Source organism: Ursus americanus, chromosome 20, assembly GCF_024610735.1.
Source record: "Ursus americanus isolate L20-20 chromosome 20, mUrsAme1.1.p, whole genome shotgun sequence".
Classification (NCBI taxonomy): Eukaryota; Metazoa; Chordata; class Mammalia; order Carnivora; family Ursidae; genus Ursus; species Ursus americanus.
The window spans coordinates 34,552,018-34,573,830 of record NC_142146.1 but is presented as its reverse complement, the minus strand read 5'-3'; the positions used below and the strand labels follow the sequence as shown (position 1 = coordinate 34,573,830).

At 46.5% G+C, this 21,813-nt stretch overlaps 1 protein-coding gene across 1 annotated transcript; it reads right to left on the bottom strand.

The window, feature by feature from the left end:
* Positions 1–2,729: 2,729 nt before the first annotated feature.
* On the bottom strand, positions 2,730–21,509 carry CLDN18 (claudin 18). The gene is made up of 5 exons (XM_045791948.2): positions 21,104–21,509; positions 11,195–11,359; positions 10,441–10,558; positions 6,107–6,217; positions 2,730–4,917 (listed from the first exon to the last, which is right to left on the bottom strand). The coding sequence occupies exons 1-5, from the start codon at positions 21,321–21,323 to the stop codon at positions 4,746–4,748; spliced, it is 786 nt and encodes a 261-aa protein (XP_045647904.2). The 5' UTR covers positions 21,324–21,509; the 3' UTR covers positions 2,730–4,745.
* Positions 21,510–21,813: the final 304 nt, after the last annotated feature.

Below are 21,813 nucleotides of genomic sequence, written 5' to 3'. Positions count from 1 at the left end.
TGAAGGGAGTTACGTGTTTCTTGTCTCCACACAGGACCCAGCTCTCCCTGGAAGACTTTCTAAGAAAGAAGTCTGATGTCTTCCAGCAACCCCTATGGTAGTGGTGGCTAAGAGATTTCATCTTATTTAGCCATTAGGCAGTAGTTGCTTTTACTATTGAGTATTGTGGTGGTGTGCACACTAAAAACCATCACTGTTAGAGCTTTTTTTAAATAACTAAATTAAATACTTTAGTAACATCTTGTCTCCATGAAACAGTATCTTGCACTCAATATTAAACCAAAAGGAAACTGTTTATCTTCAACTCTTAATACCTTTTAATGGTCATTTCATATTAATTTGAGCTACTATAAAGAGAAGAATCTCTTTCCTTTCTAACTGTGGATTTGTAGGTATGAAAAACCAGCCTGGCTTCAGCTTGAGGAATGGAAGAGTTCAAAAGCAGTTCGGAGGCACTGCAAATGCCTAAGAATTGAAAAAGCAAAGAAATTATGGTCCCTGTTGAGGATCCAGAGATATTAAACATGGCGTTTGAGTGTGTGTATCTGTGAGTGTGCATTTTTGTGTGTGAGTGTGCCTGTGTGTGTGCGTGTGTGTTTGTGTGTGTGTGTGTGTGTGCGGTTGCTGACGAGTGTCTGTGAGCTTCCGGCTGCTCACTTAGACTGGGCATAGGTTGGAGGTTAGTGGGGTGAGATGGAGATTGTTGGAGGACTCGAGATGAAGTAGGTAAAGCATTAAATGGAGTGCTGATGATGACAAGGAATCAATAAGAAAATAATGAAACATGCTGGTGAGTCATTGTAAATGATCTTTCCGGTTCACAATGCTGGTTGGTAGTGGAGTCAGGACCAGAAGTTCCGGTTTCTGATTCTGAGTCCAGTGTTCTTGCCAGCGGAAAGCATCAGCTTGGAGATGCCAGGTGCTTTGGCAAAAACTGGCTATTGCAGTGGTTGACCCTATGTAATGTCCTGTGGAGGCGGGGCAGGGCTGACTATTAATCTAGAAAAGGCTAAAAGAATTGGCCATCCCATGGAGACATGGATTAAGCCTCCTTTCTTTTGGACCTCCAGGTGGTGACAGAGGAGTACTCAGTAGTCAGCAGCTTGGCTGCTGGGATTTTTATGGATAATGGCGGTGAGTCATATTTTGAGCACATATGTTATGATTTGATTCCTTCAATTATGTCTTTGCACGGGAGTCTTCAAAATGCCCCTAATCTTAGGAAATCTAATTTGAATAGCTCAAAATTATATAACTGAGGGCAGTTTTCTACTAACAAGTTTTGTCATCCCATTTGTTTAAAATTGAATGTAAAGTTTTGGCCATTTTTAGGTTTTAATTATCCATTTTCTGTGAGAACCAGAGTAACCTCTCAGATCCTCCCTCTCTGTCCTATAAATACTATGCTGTTTGGTAACTGGACAGAGAGGTTCAGAGGTTGCCCCTCTGAAGCTTTTCTTGGACATCAGGTTCAACCAAATGGGTAACAATGAGGCAAAACAATGAATTTGCCTGATTTCTAAGGACGCTGGGTCCTTTGTGGCATATGACAACTCTATTTTGACTGTGGGACCCAGGCTTGGCTAAGCTAAATACCACTGCTCTGGTTATATGAAGATGTTTAGGGGTGGCTACATGACTCAAATAGTCCAATAAGTTTTATCAGAATTTTTTTCTCCTACAGATATCAGGAAAGAGATACTTGCTTTTGGCAAGGTACCCAAGCTGAAAGATGACATATGCCTAGAAATTTGAGCAGCCTGTGGGGACATCCTGCCTGAGAAGCAAACCAACAAAGAGGAAAGCAGAACTGAGGTATGGACAGAAAAAAAGTAGAATCTTGGTCATATCCCTTGATCCAGCTATGCCTGAAGCCAATGCTGGCCTCAGATGTCCTAGTTACCTAAGCCAATGCCCTGTTTGTCTTAAAGTTATGCAAGTTGAGTCTCTGTCTCTTAAATAGGTCCTTTACTTGCATTATTCCATTATGCTTATTATCCCCATTCTATAGAAACCGAGACTCAGAAAGATTAAGTGCTTTACTCAAGCTAACACAGCTGGGAAGTGGGGAGGCCTGGGTTTGAGGTTGGCTGTTCTGACTCTATAGCTCAATTTGTTGTTGTTTTTAAATTTTATTTATTTATGTGTCAGAGAGAGAGCACAAGTAGGGGGAGTGGCGGCAGAAGGAGAAGCAGGCTCCCCGCCAAACAGGGACCCCAATGTGGGGCTTGATCCCAGGATGCTGGGATCATGACCTGAGCTGAAGGCAGATGCTTAACCAACTGAGCCACCCAGGTGTTCTGCTCATGTTGTTTCCATAGCTTGATTCTGCCTCAGTGAGTTCAGCTAATTGAGCTGGTGAAGCCAGCCTTTGACAGCATTACAAGGACAGGCATTGACTTTCCTGTTTTACTAGCTCTTGGGCAGGCCAGTGACATTAGACACTTAAGGCTGGTGCACTGAGGGTCAGACAGGCTAAATGTGGTCCCTGGATTCCATGCCATATGACTGCCTGCTCTGGTAATCCCTTTTGATTCAGGCTTCTTGACTTGCAGGAACCACTAAGTGGGCGGAATCAGACCTCATTGGCCTCCAGGCAGCCAGGCTACTGCTGAGCAGACAGATTCTGCAAGCAGAAACATTCCAGAAGATGCCCTCAGCTTTGAGGTGCTGCGACTCCACCCCCCTCCCCCCATATCCCAAAGTTTAGGACAAAAGAACAGGAGCTGTTTAAAAGTGAGATAATAGTAATTTTAATATTTAGTTCACAAAACATGCAGGTCAATAGTCAATGCATATACAACAGGACAGAGCAATAACAAAAAAGTTACAAAGCACAATCTAACTACATGGAGGCTTTCAAACAACGAAGTGTTGGATAGAGAATGTGCTAATTAAAAACCCAGCTGAGCCACACCTCAGTGCCTCAGACCTGACCAGGGACTTTCTGGTGGTAGAAAAGAGAGCTCATTGTGCCCATGACCTTCACGTCAAATCCTGAGGATTTACAGTCTCCATGCCCTGGATCGCTCAGTTTTGTCTTCCCCCATCCCTGCTTTTTTTTCTTTCTCTTCTTAAATTACCTATCCATCCCTTACCCCATCTCAGGCAATGAGTTCCCCAAATACTCTATCTGATGTAGCCTAGAACCACTGCTGTCTCAGTGAGAAGGGTCTCTGAGTTTGCTTTGGCTGTTGGTGAACAAAATTCCTCTCTGTTTAATGGGCTGTGATCTGGTTTTCCCCAGACATCATCTGTGCAGCCTGAAGACCCCTAGGAATAGTCCCCCATCTCCCTGGAGGCCACTTTCATATACACTATTGGTGTAGGGACTTTTTTCCCCAAATAATAGCCCGATGGTGAGATTCCAATGCTGCTCCCTGACTGGGTAGTTTCGAGAGACTGCCCTTATTTTACTTCCCAGGGGATCTATCCTGGCTCTGGTGCTGAGAAGGAATTCTGGTGGCCTGGAAGGAGTTAGGTTTTCTGCAGCAGGGATGTGAACACAGGGAAGGTGTGTGGCTGCCAAGAACTTTCAGTTCTTGGACATCCAATGGTCCAACCACTATAGCTGAAGTTAGTGAAGGGAAGAGCTCTCCGGGTAACAAAGCTGACCACAGCGCCTAGTAAGCGCTCCTGTCAACTGACAGCGACCTCTAGCCATGCAAACGTGCACAGGCGTCACCTGTCGTAACATTACATCCAGGCTCACCACTTTGTTGTTGCTGTTGTCTTTTGAAAGAACTGGTTTCAACTCACTCCCTCGGTTTCATCATTTGGTTTTTACAGGGTTACGCTCTATCTGTCCTGTGTGGTCATAGTCCCAGAGAGCTCAAAGGGAAACAATTAGGATCAGTGAGCATTTCATGGGATTCAAATTTACATGTGATTTTACAAAGTCGATATAGACAATATCAAAGTAATTATTTTTTCATTTTCTTCTATTCATGTGCAAGGGTGAGGCTAATTCAGAGACAGTGTATCATTTCACTAACATATTATTTATTCTAACTATATGGAGAATACTATATATATTCAGATTACCCACAAATATCCTTTTCTCATTCTTCTAGGGACACTTTCTGGCCTGTGACAGAAAGAGGACCTGCAGTGGGGAGCCCAGGAGACCCATGGGGGGCTCTTGCTGGAATTAGCAGATGCCAACAAAAGCAGAAAGCTTTCCTTAAACTGAAATCGCTTTGGTCCAGGTAATGTCAAGATCACAGTGTAAGAAAACTCAGATAATGAGCTGGAGACATTACAAATATCTTTCCCCAACACCTCTTCTTCAATCAGTGTTTATTAGTAGCCAAGTTGGCGGGGGAGGTTGAAATCAAATAGCAGGAAATGATGTCTTTTGATGGACTCTCCTTTTTTCCTTGCAGAATTGTTCTGGGGGACGAGTTGGGAAATAGATCATCGATGGGCTATTGTCTGATAGGAATTCAAACCACATTCTATCATCAGATTAGGAAGGTTAAATTAAACAACGAAGAAATAGAGGATTGGAAACTGAACTGTAGCCTCTAATTCATATCTGATAACTCAGCTGTTTTTGTGATGGAACATTAGAGACATAGAGACATGTGGCCCAGACCATCTGGCCTCCTCACGGGTGAAATCAAGGTTTTTCTAACTTCCAACTGTGAGTCAAAAGCAATCAGGAGTCAAGGTAAAATTTCCTTGTTTTTCAGGTGAGCTCTAACCAGGGGGCTCTTGTGCCCATGCCGGAGCGTCTTAGAGCGCTACACGTAGTCGTACTTGGAAGGATGAGACTGTACCTCGTCCTCTGTGCGGGCACCCCCATCATATATCTTCTTGTTTTTGCTGTTGGGCCCAAAGCCGGTGCTGGCCTTGAAGCCTCCGGGCTTGTAGGCGATGTTGTGGCCCGAGGCATGGTAAGACACAGCTTTGTAGCTGAGAGAAAAAAGAAAAGTTCCATGACTACAGGTGTACTTGGTAAGAGGGCAACCCACTCCGTTTACCCTGGGATGTCTCAGTTTTAGCACTGAAAGTCCAGCATCCCAGGAAACCCTTAGTCCTGGGCAAACCGAGAAGGTTGATCGCCCCCGGCTTCGAGACCCTGGATTTTCTGCCTCCGCACTGGAGCAGAGGTTCTTGCCTTGTATCAGAGCCGGTCATTTGTGACTAGTGAGCTCCCTCTGTTAATCAGTTAAAATGAAGCTGAACCAGAACCAATGTCCAGGGGAATATGGTTATGCCAGAAAAATAATCACAGAATTTGTGAGCTGGAAGGCACACACAGAGCCTGTCTCCTCTAATCTGCTCAGTTTATGGATGAGCTAACGGAGGCCCAGAGAAGGCAAATGACTTGCTGGAAGTCACAGGACTAGTTAGCAGTAGCCCCGGCCCGGGATCCAGGTCCCCCAGCTCCAGGTCCATGTAGGGGGTACAGTGGGGTTTCTCTGCCGCAGGACTCTGGCATTTTGGAACAGATGCCTCGTTGTCACGAGGGCCTCTCCTGTGCATCGCGGAAGGTTTAGCAGCACCCCTGGCCCCCACCCACTAGATCCCACTATCCCCCCCACCCCACCCCACCCCAAAGCTGCAACAGTCAAGAGTCTCCAGCTGTTGCCAAATAGCCCCTGGTGGGCGGAATTGCTTTCAGCTGAGAACCACTGAGTTACAGATTCCTGAAGTCAGAGGGAACCTAGGACGATAGTTTTTTCTCTCAAACAGGATCATTCCTAAATCTGCTCATCTGAAATGTTCCTATTCTGTTCTTTAGGTTCCCCATAAAAGAGAAGGTTCAGGATCCTTTAGTTTTTTTTTTTTTTAAGATTTTATTTATTTATTTGACACAGAGAGAGACAGCCAGCGAGAGAGGGAACACAAGCAGGGGGAGTGGGAGAGGAAGAAGCAGGCTCCCAGCAGAGGAGCCCGATGTGGGGCTCGATCCCAGAACGCTGGGATCACGCCCTGAGCCGAAGGCAGATGCTTAACGACTGTGCCACTCAGGCGCCCCATCAGGATCCTTTAGTTAATAAGTTCTTCCATAAACCTAGGCTGATCGTTCTGGCTGCAAATTATACTTTAAAATGGACTCCGATTAAATGTCTGATTGCACTGGAATGGGGAGACTCACTTGGTTTCCTCGGGCGCCAGGCCCCTGCAGGCGATGCACATCATCACACCCCCAATTAATGTGAGGCCGCCGGCGACCCAGCCCACGAACAGAGCCGAACCAAAGGTGTACCTGGGGGGAAATGAGGGATGAATGTGGGCGACTCAACGCTCCACTGCACTTGGCCACGCCCATCCTCTCTGTCTGCTCTTTTGGGTTCCATACCCATCCCCGCCCATGCCGCTGAACACATAGCCCTTTGGGTCTCGGCCAGCTGAATGAGGTGCCCTAGAGAACAGAATTGGGACTGAAGCTCGTCAGCAAAAGAGCAGTGGGATTCTCGGGCCCCTAGCATCACTCAGGCATGGAATTAATCATAAGTCTCTAATCTCAGAGAAACATCTCTGGAAATCCACCTCCCTCCCTGTTGGCATTGGGAAGTGTCTTAAAGGTTTGGCAAGAGGAATTTGAGAGACGTGGAATCAGTCTGAAGTTATTATTTCTGAAGGAATTTTGGCCCCTTGCGTTCTCCCTGTGGGCCAATAAGCTCTCATCTTACCTAATTCAGGTACCCTGGTAGCTGTCCATGCAGGTAGGAACGTTATCTTCAGAAAGAACTAATGTGAAGTGACCATTCATTCTTTCATTCATTGTTTACACATCTGTTCAATAAGTGTTTATTGAGCTCCTACTACGTGCCTGACACTGCCCTGGCACTGGGACACAGGGGTGAACAAGACAGACACAGACTCCACTTTCCCGGTGCTTCTGTTCCAGCCCACAATGGAACTTGAACCTGTGGTCTTTTGACTCCAAAACTGGTATCCTTTTCCCTATGAGGGATGCCTCCAAGGGACTCGTTACCTCTGAGCAGGATTTCTGAGAACAAAGTGTCCTGAGAATAAAATAATGCTGATCCCAAATGGACCTTTGTGGGTGGTAGAGACCGTGACCAAAAACTGTTAGGACGTCAGTGGGTATTTCAGTGTTAGTCGGTAACTTTCCCTTTAACTCCAAGAGCCCTGCAGGAAAGGGGAGCTCAGCACAGTGGACACCTGCCTGTGGAGGTTTTCTGCCTGGGCTCATCAAGGAGCATGGGGCTGTTTGTGGAACACCATGAATCACTGGTAGGTTTAAAAATCACAACTGAAGAACATTATGCCAGTAGTTGGAAGACAGAAATATGTGTGCAGACCTCTGCAACCTAAGAAATGAAGATACTTTAGACGTGCTTAAAAGGTACACACATTTTAGCAGGATCAGAGTAAGCAATATGAGCCCGATGACCAAGTGTAATGTAAAGGGCAAAGCTGGTTGACTGAGCTCAGGGCTTGAAAAAGTTCTGGGAGAAAATTTATCTGTAGGGTATTTTTATTTCCTTTGGACTAGGGAAAGACAGACATTTGGTTTGAGGGCTGTTGGCTTGGAATGAAAAACCCCATCCCACCCTCTTGGTTTTCCCCATTGTGGCTAGGGGTTTAACAGCTGACCTCTTCCTCGGGCTCCTTCTCAGCCTCTGGGTGAATCTCCTGGGGGCAGCCCTGGTCCCTCTGTCCTGGCACAGACAGAACCCCTGTCCTTGATACCCCTAGAGATGGTTGAGTGACTACATAACGTTAATGATGACAACAATTGCTACCAGTTATTGAGCCCTTACTGATACTGTGATGGGCACTTTTGTCATAATTTTATTTAATTCTTCCATCAGTCCCATTTAGCAGGATTTATCATTCCCATTTTATAGATGAGGAGACTGAGGCTCAGAGAGGCTAAGTAACTTTTCCGAAGACCCGGGAAGGAGTTGCTGGAATTCCATTGCAGATCCCTCTGCCTCCAAAGCCCTCACCGTTAATCATGAAGCAAATACCACCTGCTGCGCATGGGGAATGAGGTCCTCCTTTAACTTAGATCCTCTTGGTCAAGGTTAGCAAACTTAAATACCTAACTGGGACAGCTATGGAATTTAAATGAGTGAAGCAGGCTGGGTATAAGAAAATATTTCCCTTTCTCACCTCGTTATATGGGGAAAAAGCCCCACAAGCATAATGATAAATGGCCTCAGAGTTGGGACATTTGATAAACTGGAGGGCGTGAGTCCTTGCTAAGAGGGCATCTGTCTCAGCTGCAGAGATTGTTGCCATAGAGAATGAGGGTGCAGTACTGTCGGATCGGACGTTTTCTTTCTTTCTTTCTTTCTTTCTTTCTTTCTTTCTTTCTTTCTTTCTTTTTTTCTTTCTTCCTTCCTTCCTTCCTTCCTTCCTTCCTTCCTTTCTTTCTTTCTTTCTTTCTTTCTTTCTTTCTTTCTTTCTTTCTTTTACAAGAAGCTGGGAAAACAGATTGTGCGTGTGTGTGTGTGCGTGTGTGTGTGCGTGTGTGTGTGTGCTCTGCCCAGGTCCCGTACGTTCGTTTAACCATTGCTTCTTCAGCTCCTGTGGTCTTTGCCTTTGCCCGCCGGCCCCCACGCGTCCCCCTGAGCTCTAGCTTTGGTACACGCGTTGGTGCCATTTTGCCTACATGCCTAGAGGCTGACGTGTGCTGGTCCTGAAGTGTGAAAGTTTGGAGTCAAGACAGCTCTGAGGTGTGCTTCATGCTCACAGCTCCCGGGAATTGGGTTGAGTCCCAGACTTCATTGCAATTAGCCTCTTCTCTGTCCTGGGTGCCCCGCCCCTACCCAGTCTCCCCTTCCTTAAAACATCCCTCGCACAAGGTGCCTTGGGATCTGTGTCTCAGGATCTGTTTCTGAGTAACCCAACCTACGACACTTCTAGTTTTTAAAAGTTGGTGATTAATTCAGATTATAAAATGGAATGTTTAGGCTGATACAAAACCCCTCACAAGCTGCTATGTATAGCAGGAAGGCAGACAGTTTGTAGCCCCGGTACACTCAAAGCAGCAACAGCAGTGGAGGGGATACCAGAAAGCCAAATGGGGTACCAGAAAGCGCCTTCAACTGACTGCCAAGATCTTTCTTGGAAGCTGTGCTGTCCTGTGTGACTTCTGGGTAGACAGGATGAGAAGACAGAAAGAAGGGAAAAAGTGCTGCCCATCCATGGAGGAAGGCATTCAGGAGCCCTCTCAGAATCCTATAGTCTTGACCTCAGGACTGAAGTTGGCTGCCCAAGGGACGGGGCAGGCTCTAGGGAGATGGTGTGGGAGAATGATGGACGGCATTAGTCCGGGTGCCAGTTGGGTGGGTGACTCCTCGGGGCAGAGGCAGTGACTCTAGGCACCCAGATACTCCAGATAAGGTGGGCTCCTTTAAGTAGGCTGACCAACCATCCTGCTTTGCCCATGAAGGAAGAATTTCCCAGGATGTGGGACTTTCAGTGCTAAAACTGGTAAAGTCCCAGGAAAACCAAAATGAGTTGGTCAGCATACTTCTAAGTTGCCCTTGTAACCAAGAGACCAGAGGAAGCTCACAGAGGAGAATGGGGGGAGCATATGGGCATCATTTCCTTCTCATTCTTGAAACAAAGCAGGAACACGGAAGGGGGCTGGAGCTCCAGGGAGCCAGAGAGTAATGGATTCATCGTATCCTCACGCCCTGTGTGTATCCCACGATGGCGTGGCGGGAGAAATACCAAGTGTATCGACTCCAGGGATGATGGGTCACTTAGATATAATATTTACATCATTCTCTCAGAACCAGATCCTTCTTCCTCAAGAATTTGCTGCTGCTTCTTGCTTTGAAATACATCCCTTTGAAGTGGGTAAATGAATACGGGTGTCAGAATCGCTCTTCCATCATTTAAAAGTTCTACCCTCCTTTAGACACCAGATGATCGTAGGGGTTCATCTCCCTCAGCTAGACCATAAGCTCCATGAGGACGGGGACCCTGTCTTATCCCCAGCACTCGGCACAGTTCCTGCCCACAGCAGGTGCTCCATGGAGTTGCAGGATGAATGCACGTGTGAATGAGAGCAAGACACATCACATTACTCTTCTCACCTGTACTGCACCTTGCTCAATTCTCCTCAAGCTTGCACCTGTCGCTAGCCAGGTTCCCGTCATGGCCTGGAGGTGCGGGTTGAGGCTCATTTACATGCCTGGGCTAATAGTGCCTGTTTCATTGCCACCACAATGGGGCCTGTGTAAGCGTGTTAGATAAATACTGTGAACTGTCGCTGTATTTCAATGCAAATGTCAGCTCAGCCTCAAGTCATAGCACCAAGGATATTTCACTGAAATGAAGTTTATGAATTTACAGATCATTGTTGATTTACGATATGGCATGGCTGCCTCTGATAAATTGTTGCTATTTCAGGCGCTGACAGTCACATTAGGCATATGTGTTTAATAGGTTTTTTTACAACAATATTCACCTTAGAATACTAAGACTACATTAGGAGGTTACCTGGTCTGAACGGTCTGCACCATCCCGCCCATGCCGGTGTACATGTTAGCTGTAGACATCCAGAAGTTAGTAACCAGCATGTTGGCAAATACAGATACACCAACGATTGCACAGAGACCTGTGGGCCAAGAACGAGAAAGCTCCAGAGTCAGCTTTAAAGGGATCACGATATTTCTGAGGCAATGTGTGCTTAAATGAGTTTAGATGAGCAGGCTGTAGAATATTCCATTCGTATAACAGAATGGCTAATCCAAGCATTGATCATTGAATTCCTACTATGTGCTAGACATTATGTTAGGTGCTTAGACTCTCTTATCTCTCTAATTGTGGAAGGATTTATAAGTGTGCAGAAAGAGATTTTCCGTGCATCTTGGGACAAGGGATTAATAATATAAATATATATAAATATTTTGGGCCTGGTACTTTGATGATGTCAAGTGCTCTTCCCTTAAAATCATTTTTCTAGAGTCCTACCAAAATAATGCCTTTAGGGACTGAGTCACATCACTACCTTAGGATTGAGACTCTCTTCTAATAAAGTGGGGTGGCAATGAAGGGGGACCTTAACACTCATGATAATTCTGTAAAGCATAATTGGGTCCTAATCTCAGATCTTGAATCCCAGTGTGTCAAGCTCTGATCCATGTTCAAACCATGCTCATTAGAGAGAAGCCATGTTTCTTCTGCCAGAATGATTTTGCTTTGACTGTCCCAGAAGCATGTTTGAAAGAGGGAACCTCAGAGCCTTGTTTACCTGAGATGATGAACATGATCCCAGAGGTCAGTGTCATGTTGGCTTTGGCGGAGTCCTCCATGCTGCCAATGCGGATGCACTTCAGGGCAAAGATGGACACCAGGAGGCTGATGGCACCCAGGACGATGCCCACAATCATCAGGGCTCGCACTGCCTGCAGCATGGCTGTAGGACATGGGACAAGCTGACAGATAAGGCCACCTCCACATGATTGATTAGGCTTTGGTTCAATAAAATAAAGCAACCACAATCAACCAGCACCAAATTCCTGAGAAATAGCAAGTCCATAAACTGTGAACTTTGTCATCACCAGGGGATGTGCAATTGTGAAAAATGCAAAACCACCACATACAGTCCTCCGATTGCTGAAGGACAGCACACAGTTGTCTGTAGAATGAGAACACTGTGGAGCCGGGACAGCAACAGAATTTAGCTATTTCATTTCCTCATTTTAAAGCTTGATAATCTGAGGTCTTTGTAGAGGAAACAGCTTGACCAAGGTGACATGAGAAATTACTGATAGAGTTTACAGTGAAACTGTGTGGCTTCAACTTCTAACCCAAACATTTTTCTCCTCTGGTCTTCTCATATGGGCTCAAAGCTTCATATTGCTGTGTCCACTTTAGAAAAACCCAATATTCATTGATAGCATGCAATGAGCAAGGTCACTAGGTGATATACCAAGGGTACTGTATTTTTGTCTCTTTCCAAAGGGACTACTACAGTCAGGGTGAGCTGCAGGTTTGGGGTGTATACAGAAAGACTGCTATATCAATCACAGGCCTTTCAACACAGCTAGTTTATCAGCAGTCCCCTTCTCAGGAAGCAATGGAAACTGTAGGTCCTGCTGGGACTCTGCAGCAGTGACCTCCCTTCCAGATATATCCACGGTGGTGTCTAGTGTGTCCTTAATATGCAGTAACTCCTCTCAACAGTTGTTTTTTTTCTTTTTTCTGAACCCCTATGACGAGGCACAGGGATTTAATTAATTAATTAATTTAATTAATAGGTCAGACATGGTCTCTGCACTCATGGATCTTATGCCAAAGTGGGGAAAGACAGTCATTAAACAGGCCCACTACAAGCATAACGGATTTTACAAAAGAAAGACAAATGAATCCTTGATGTTCTCCAGAGGGAAAGGCCCCGAGTAGGAGTATTTCTGGTAGAGCAGAACTGAAAAATTGTGTGAAGCAAAGCAGAAAGCTCTGTCCTACCTTAGTTATCATGCCAATTGCTACTTTTTGATTGAAAGCTATTAGTGTTTTCAGACATTAAAAAATTTAATCCACAGTAAAAAAAAAAAGACAACAAAAAAAAAACCTTGCAAGGTAGATGATACGATTACCTCCATTTTATAGTTGGAGAAACTGAGAGTCAGAGGTTAAGGAACTCGCCCAAGGACACATATCAAGGGACAGGCAAGAGCTGGGGGTCAAACCCAGAACTATCTCAAAATGGTTACTTTCCCCATCACAGTACATCACCTTGAGGTACCTAATGCTGGGAAAGCAGGCTGCCATCAAGGTGAGGGGATCCGTAAGCACCTACGAGTATGTATCCTTCAGACTTGGAGACTCGGCTATGAAATATCATCCTCTAAAATGGATCCTGAAAATGTGTAAGGAAATACTCTCTAAAAATCATCTCAGGGAATAAGCTGTCCCAGGAGATTCTTTCTAAATGTGACTCTTAAGACAAGGAATTTCCTGGGAGGAATTTCTGTTTAATCTCTTCAGGAAGATTTCCGTCTCAAATATGGCCGATATCACTGGAGCTGCCAGCTTATTCACTCTAAGGTGTGTATCACAGAGTGGCTGGTCATGATGGAAGAAGAATCGGCAGTCGATGCAGTTTAGTGAAAAAAGAGAGAGAGATCACGCAGAACTCACTCAAGAGCCTTCTGCATTCAAGAAGAATGGAGGCCCGGGCAACCTTCTTACCAGGTGTCTCCCCGTGTGGAGATGATGGTATCCAGCCATCCAGTTCTATGCCACTTGATTCTGATTCTCTTTTCCCTGAATAAACTTCTGATGTTAGCTTTGCTTCTCTGCTGAGAAGAGAGTTCTACACGCAGCCATCATCAGTCTTAGTCCTACTGGCAACTATATTAGCAGGGTAAATACGTTGGTTTATGGTGTGAGTCAATCCTGCAGGATCTGGCCATTCTTTCCTGGGAGAACTGAACTGATTAACTTTGGCATCTTGAGATTACAGCTGAGTTCTCATGCCAGAGCCACAGCGACCCCAGTACGGCAAAGAGAACTCAGGAGGGCCTTGGAGTGGCCCTTGGATCCACTCCTAATACGGGAGGGCTCTAGAGTGTTACCTGTGTTCTCTAACGCCTTGCTCAATGCTTTGCTGGCCCTGCAAGAGACGGGGAACAAACACCCTGTTCCTTCCTCTATTGACAAATGCACGCTTGTGTCATCTACTTGTGTATTCATTTACATTTTTGTGTTTGCATCCAGCACATGTTGGTATATGCCCATAGTCATACATAACCATACAACTCATCCGGGAATATATCGAGTATTTTAAAGCTCAATTCTCTACAAAACCCTTTGTCAGATGCCGTAGGAGGTATAAAGTTTCATGAAAAATAATCACTGCCTTCAAGCAGTTTATGACCTGGGAAGATCATATTTTTACTGGAAATCCTGAACCTCAAATTTCTTTTCACTTTGGGAGTACCTTGGCTAAGTAATAATAGACCCACTTTCTCATGGTTGCTCATGACGTGGTTCTAGCTCTCTTTAACACGTACAATTACACTACAAGCCTGGTTCAGGACAGCTATGGAGAGGACATTCGGGCGGCAGCCCCAGACTTGAGGAAATATCCTCCAGGCTATACGAATATGTATGTTACTACCAGAAAACTGGACATATGGGAAGAGGAAGGGACCTGACTGTCCCTTCATCTTGTCCCCATGGGCCTCTTGTGAGCTTCAAATTCACCCAGAAACCTGTTGGAGGTTTTATATACTGCTCTCATTCTGACATTTTAAGCCTTAAGCTATTCAGAGAACAAAATTATTTATCCTTTTGAGAACCACCTGGCAAGGCATCTGGTTAAAACAACCAAAAACCAATCAACAACCAACCAACCAAACAAAAACCAAATAAACAATATTAATGAGGCAAGATAAAGGATGTCCCTTCCTCATTCTACAAAAACATTACATTTCTCCCAGACTCTTGGTGAGGGTGGAGTCATCGACTCTTTTGACTGAGTAGTTTTAATGTTTGTTCCTGAAAACATATCACCAGGGGGCTGTGGCTGAGGCACATGGTCTTGCTTGACATTGCTGGATTAGAAGGGCAGTGAGACTGGCAAGTGGGAGGTGAAAGGCCTGTGGACTTGCCTCCTGTGGAGAGTTGCTGCTGCTGTGCCCTGGGAGCTGTTGGGTATGGAGCCCCGGCCAGCCTGTCCTGGTCAGCCTTTGCCTCAGGCTCTCAGAGGCCCTCTTGCCTCTGCTGGGTCAGGTTTGCATGACAATGTCTCGTTTCTTTCCTACTCTCTTTTGATCTCTGGGTTTCCGATGACTGCTGGCACCTGCTTTGAACCAACAGTCCACCTTCACCCTGAGTACCTTTTTACTTCTTAGAATCTGTTTCTAGCTTACCCCTACCCCTTTCTTTTAGCCTGTGGTCGGAAAAGACACAACATTGTTTTATATCATGTGGGACCACTGTCCGAGTCCCAACCCTGGGCCTGGATGGATGGACCAAGGTCTTCCTTGCTTTGTAGATTCCTTGAGGGGTTCTTCTGAGAGTGGGAGCTGTGATGGGGGCAGGTTCCAGGAAGTGGGAGGAAATGTTCTCCACCACTCACGGCTAGAAATCCTCTATGTCTAGTAATGACCATGGAGATGCATGGGGGTGACCTCAACTTCCTTTCCAGCTGGAAGATTCTACCACCTGGGGTTCTAATCCTTCATAGATGGGTAACCAGAGAAACTGCTCCGAAAGGAGGTAGGTTTCTCTTTTAGCCACTCTGTCTCTTATTTGCTATTCCAAGCAAGAGGCATATAGGCTTATCAGCTGATAACAGGTGAGTCAACGGCTCTATAGACTGATTCCCTGCACCAAAGGTGTGACTACAGCATTCTTTCCAATGAACAATGAGGCATTATCGGGCTTGAAGGGTGGGCAGGATTCAGGGCTGACAGAAGCAAACACAAAAAATGGGAACTCGGTGTTCCCTCCCTGTTGCAAAATATCTAAGTCCCCCAAACCAGCTATGGACTGACAGGCAAGGTGCCTTTGGGTGTGGTTCCCAACCCTGGTTGTACCTTGACATCTCTTGGGGGAACTTTTAAAGAAATGTTAATGTTTTGCCTCCACCCCTAGAGATTTTAATTTAATTGTTCAATAACGTAAAATTTCAAGGAATAATCCGGGAAAACAGCCCTTCAGAGGGTTCAGGAGGAGGTGCTCAGAGTGGTGAACTGAGAAGAGAGAGTTCCCAATGGCTGACATCCCTGAGCTAGCTCGGGTGTGGGGATGGGGCTTAGGAGACAAAGGCCTGACCCGGGGCTTTTGTTAGTGGCGGTTAGAGAGGACCCACACCTCAGGCTTCAGATTGGAGGCAGGGAGGGCTGATGGAGGAGTCCAAAGGAGGGGAGCCCAGAGGAGGGAAGTCTGAGGCCAGACTTCCGAGAAAAGGTCCTTCAGAACAAGGTGGGAGGGCCTAGAGTTCTCCTGAGATCTCAGGGAACCAATACGGAAGTCCTTTGTATCTCGTGAAATCCTAGAGAACAATGTGATGCCAGGTAGGTGTCGTTAGGCAAATCTTTTAACCTCACCGAAGCCAAGTTTCCTCAACCCTGGAGTGGGATAGAGCTATCTCTTACACAGAGAGGTTGTGAGCACCGGATGCTACTTGACGCCAGCACAGAACTAAGCCAGGCTCGGCAAATATCAGAAAAGAGAAAAGAAGTTCTCTCTCTTCAGCCCCACATGGCTATGGCTGGTACTAACTGCATAAACCTGGTCCTCTCACGTGGTGATAAAATACAGTTGAGAAAGCCATGCATGAGGGACTATGAGGGGCCAGAGGGGAAGAAGATTTGACAAGAGTAGGAAGAAGAAGGCCTCGACTGAGATTGGGGGTGGGGGGGGGAGATCAGGAAAAATGGACTCGAGATCTGGCTGGCAATGAGGAGGGGGGCAGGGGAGGGGTGAGGCTGTGGGGGTGGCGTCCGCCTTCACTGCCCTTCCTTTTCAATGCTCAGGTGGGGTCCACCTAGGTGACTCTGACCACTGCGTCCCCAACAAGAAATGGTGCCCACCACTGACTGGCCCATGCTAGAGCGTGATACTTTGTGCGTGGCTGCCCCTGGTCCCCCAGCAGCAGCCTCCACAATCCCAAGCTGGGGAGGCGTTCGGATTCCTGGGTCTGCATCCGGCAGGCAGCCTCCGTTCACGCCTCAGGCACAGCTTCTCTCCAGCCCGGTGGATGCGCGCTTAGTTCTCTGCGGGACCTCCTTCAGACACACGTTAGTGTGTACACGTTTAGTTGTTTGTCCACGTATTTAAAAAAGCATGTGTGGGCTAAAATATGTTTCTTTTGGGAAGAAAGGGAAAGCAGCTTGAGCAAAAAACCAAGAGGCTCCCCCAGATTTCAAGTTTATAACTAACTTACAACCACTCTCCCTCTTAGGGCCAGTTTCTTCCACCAGACGATGGGGAACAACGAGCTGGTTTCACAGGATCACGAACACTGGACTTAATGTGAAACAGTCAGCCAATAGTAAGGAGAAATAAACCAGGTGGCTCCTTTAGAAACGGTGCTGAAAAGCAGGTCCATATTTTTCCTTTACGGATTTTTGCTTTAGGTGTTGTAGAATTGTTTTCTGGGTTAAATGTGATTTTGTGAAAACCCCGCATTCCGATGTAAATATGATTGACACGTTGATGGGAAACTCCCTAGATTTCCGGTAGCTGTTGTTTTTTTCACATTGCAGTAGAAAGGGGCAAATGTAGCCAGTTGTTTGAAAAAAGAAAAAATAAGACTCTCCGTGCCTGCAAAGGGGCTGGAAATTCAGTGTGATGTGCCCAGAGCACAGATGGAACGGCGGATGGAAAGGAGGAAAAGAGGACCTTAAATAATCTTTACTTTGGGTATTTGGATTCATAAAAGATGTTTGATTTTGGAGAAGAAAAAAACCCTGGAAGATCAAACATCCTGTTTGAGAGCTCTGGGTGGTATAGGCAGGGCAGCAATGATTTATTGACGCCAAGAGCCAGATCTTGTACACGGGTTGCAGAGCACTTCCATACAGATGCCTTATTGTGAGGCACTTCACAGATGGGGAAAGCAAGGTCAAGACATGTAGCTGGCCAAGCTATGCTCTTGATCCCAACTCACCTGCCTCTAACCATAGGGCCCTGCCACGGCACCAAATTCAATCCAAATATTTGCAAACACGTTAGAAAAAACTACTTGGGGCACCTGGATGGCTCAGTCAGTTGAGCGACTGGCTCTTGATTTCGACTCAGGTCATGATCTTGGGGTTGTGGGACCCATGTCGGGTCCTGTGCTCAGTGGGAAGTCTGCTTGGGATTCTCTCTCTCCCTCTCCCTCTGCCCCTCCCCCTGCTCTCTCTCTCTCTCTCTCAAATAAATAAATAAATAAATCTTAAAAAAATAAAAAAGAAAACATTGCTTGACCATGATGTCATCATGGGACCAGGACATGGTCTTTCTTTCCCAGGTCTTTGCCTCCTCTCCACCCTGCTAATTGACTGCCCTCCCTCCACCCACCGTCTCCAGGGTCGGGGAAAGGGAATGACACACACAAGTCATCCGCTCTTTAAACCTGATACTCCTAATAGTGCAGTGTGATGATATGGCCATAGAAGGGTCAAGGTGCTTGTGTACCGTCTACTCTTACTGCACTCAAGACCAACCTCGTCAATTCTAAAGGTGGCCCCTTCCAGCGGGAGTGCAGAAACAGAGCGTGACCACGGGCAAGGGAAAGACGCAGACCTGAAGCTGTGTGGCCTCATGTTCATTTTCCACTTCTGCCATCTCCGTCCATGGGAGTTGGGCACCTTACTTTGTCTCCCTATCTGAGCCTATTGCTGTGAAGATTAAACTGGAGGGTCTACGTGCAGTCCAATCAACGGTAGCTGTTTTTATTTCTGGGCAATGTCCTTGGAGAACTACATGCTGCATAAACCGTTTGAAATACAATGAGACGGAATCTTGGGCTAGTCATTATACAGAGCTGGTCACATACAGGTAAACATTCCTGCTACTACCACCACTTACGTCACTAACGATCTGGAGGTTACGTAGTACAGCTAGTTGAATGGAATTCAATTATTCTATGGCTGTAAGTTCCAACTAAATGTGATATATTTTTATCAGATGAATGAAGGGTTATGTGAGATTTTGCAAGAAAAGAGCTTATCCTTAGGAAGAATTGAATAATTGGCAGTGATATTATGATCGTTAACTGAAGTATTACAATGGTATCTGCCCCATGCTTTTATCCTTTAAAAGCATAAAGTAGTTTAAAGCTTACTTCTCTGCTAGAGGGTGGTACTTCCCTGAGTTCTAGGTCAAAATTAAACTCTCTGCAACCTTCCATTTCCCAGGTCCTCTGCTTCAAGTCTTTCTTCCCTATGCCCCTCATCATGCCCAAGAAAGTGTTTTCAGCAGTAGTTCCTGATGGCCAGGTCCCCTCTAGGTGCTAGGTCCTGGGTGGTTAACATTACCCCTTTCTGCTTTCTCAGAAGCCCCACAAATGTCCACCAGCCACCCACTGGACTCCTCTCTGGCTGCTCCATCTTCTTATATTTTAGCCTCTAGTTTTCGGAGTGTCTTTTAGCCTTTTCCTTCTGGCAATCTTCCTGCCCATCCCTTACTTTACTCAGCCAAATATTTTATTTTATTTTATTTTATTTTATTTTATTTTATTTTATTTATTTATTTAATTTTTTTTTGAGAGAAAGAGAGTGCATGTGTAGGAGGGGGGAGAAGCAGGGAGAGAGAGAGACTCTTAAGCAGGCTCCATACCCAGCATGGAACCCAAAGGTGGGCTCTCGATCTCAGGACCCTGAGATCATGACCTGAGCCGAAATTAAGAGTCAGCCTGGGGGCAGAGGAATAGTAAGAGATAAGTCAGGCAAGGTGAGGGGTATAGGAGGGCATGGGTGTCAGCCTGTCATGTCTTCAGCTAATTAAGCTGTGAATGGGGAAACCATGGGAAGGTTTGGGTTTTAAAATATCTAGGGAGATGAGAATTGGGAACTGGAAGCTGGTGATTGGAAGGTTCTACCCGACCATCTGCCATAGTCAAAGGAGTAAATACTCTAAAGAGAGGAAGGATGGAAAGCAGACTAAGAAAGACTAAGAGTTAGAGGCGGTAGTAAAATTTATTCTTTTAATTTGGTTGTCAGTGACCCAGGGAGAGACAGAATTTGAAAATGATCAGAATCATGAGATCTTCTAGGAGAAGAGAATATAAGCCTAAGCGAGGAGAAGAAATGAAAGAGGCAAGAAGGACAGGGGCTGATCAGCAAGGATGACCAGAGAGGATGGTGTGGGGCCCCGCGTGTGGAAAGAAACGGAAGGAGTGAGAGATTGGCAATGTGTGGTGGTGCCCTGGGCAGAGGTTATTGGGCATGAAGTCTTGGGATGTCATCCCTTAGTTTTGAGTATGAGGTCAATCCTTTTCCTTCACTGAATAGTTAAAATGAGGTGCACTAGGAGCTCAACAATCCACGTTTGCACCTTCCGCCTTCTGACCAGAGCACAGTCCCTCCCCCACGGCTGTCTTCCCTGCGGCCAGGTCCTACCTGTCTTGTTCCCCGAAGCAGGTCTCAGTCAGTGACCCTGCCAGGCCTGCAATATAAGTGGCTTCCAAAAAGGCATCGATTACCCTGATTCTACTCTCTCACCCATCTTCTACCTCTTTCCAAAAATGAAGATCTATCAGTTGAACTGCTTTTCATAATTCAATTTCAAGCGCTGCCCAGGCTCTTACCAGTGTCCTGCAGACTTATTTCCCCCTACCTGCTCACGGGTGCTTGTTTCAGAGCAGCAGAGCTAACACTACTCCCTTCCTCACCAAACTTGTATCTTGGCCACTCCTTGGAGCCACTGATTAGACTGGCCTTTTAATTTCTTTTTCCCCACCTCTTTCTTTAAATAGAAGTAGCTCCCAGAGTTTCTAGAATGCGAAGATCCTATGTGCATGTTTGAAATAATAATCTGTATTCAAAGCAGGGGTTTAATGTACCTCATCTTCAGGGGTGAAAAGATGTCACATTCATAATTGTATTTTTATTGTGAGGTTATTACAATTATAACTTTATAATTCTGGCATACATTTGTTTTTTAGGAGTGCATACTAGAACTTCTCAATACAAAGCAAGAAAAGATATTTAGAATTGAATGGCACTGTATATTTTCTGGCGCTTACAGAGACTCCAACTTTGCAATGAAAAATTGAATTGAATTGAAAATGAAATGAGCTCTCAATAAACGTTTTTGGCTAGAAGAAAATATTCACCATCCTACTTCCTTACTCCCACGTATGTCCAGGCAAGAGCTGGTCACATGCACATACATACACACGATTTTCTCCTTTGAGGAACATGAGTCTGTTCTAGTATCCCGAGCAGAGAGCATGCGCGCCTTAACAATACATCCCTTTTTCTTCAGGACCCGCACTTCCTTCGATTCGAGTATGAATTCTCTGATTTTCTCCCGCATGACTATAGCCCTCTTTGTCACGGGGCCAACTTCTCTTCTTCCCACCTTTTATTCCGAGCCAACGCTGCCAGGGTCACACCCAGAGGTGGGGAGCGCCGCTCGGTCCCTGGCGCTGCGGGGAGCGCGGGCCAGCCCCTCCCGGGCCCTCACGCGCTCGGTCCGGCCCTGCCCGGCCTACCTGGAAGGCCCAGGATGGTGAAGTAGGGCCGGCACTCGGTGAACCCTGAGCTCTGCCGCACGCAGCTCCGCCAGAGCCCCTCGTACTGGAACACGGAGGTGACGGGGTTGTCGTACAGGTCCTGGGTGCTCCACATGTCCATGCCCGTGGCGACGATGCAGCCCGCCAGGCCCAGGAGGGACAGGAGGAAGCCCACCACTTGGCACGTGGTGGTGGACATGGCCTTAGCCCGCGGCCCTGCGATCGCCGGCTCGGGAGCTGCGCTTGCTCCTGTGCGGGCGGCGGGTGGGCGGGCTGCGCTCCTGGGCCCGGCTGCCCTAATCAGACGGTTCCCCTCAGCTCGTGGTGTTTGCTCACGGTGTTTTCCTTAGATAGTTCAGTTTCACTCTTGGTTCAAGGGCATTATTTTTTCATTTGTTAGGGCAGCGGCCCCAAGAGGCACTTGTCCTGCCGAGCTGCGCAGGCCCAGCTGGTTGGAGAGCAGAGCGCTCCGAATGGACACGCCGCCCAAAGGTTATGCCAGCCTCTCCCGGTCCCTGGCTCTGGCTCGCCCCGGAGCTCGCCGGCCATCACCTGCGGAGAAAGCTGAGGAGTGCAGCACCCCCACCAGCTTTTGCTTTAGGCTCTGCTCATCACAGGGAACCACTTTGGCTGACCTCATCTAAAACAAAGGCCCCAGGAGTCTGCGTCTTAAACCAGACTTCCACATT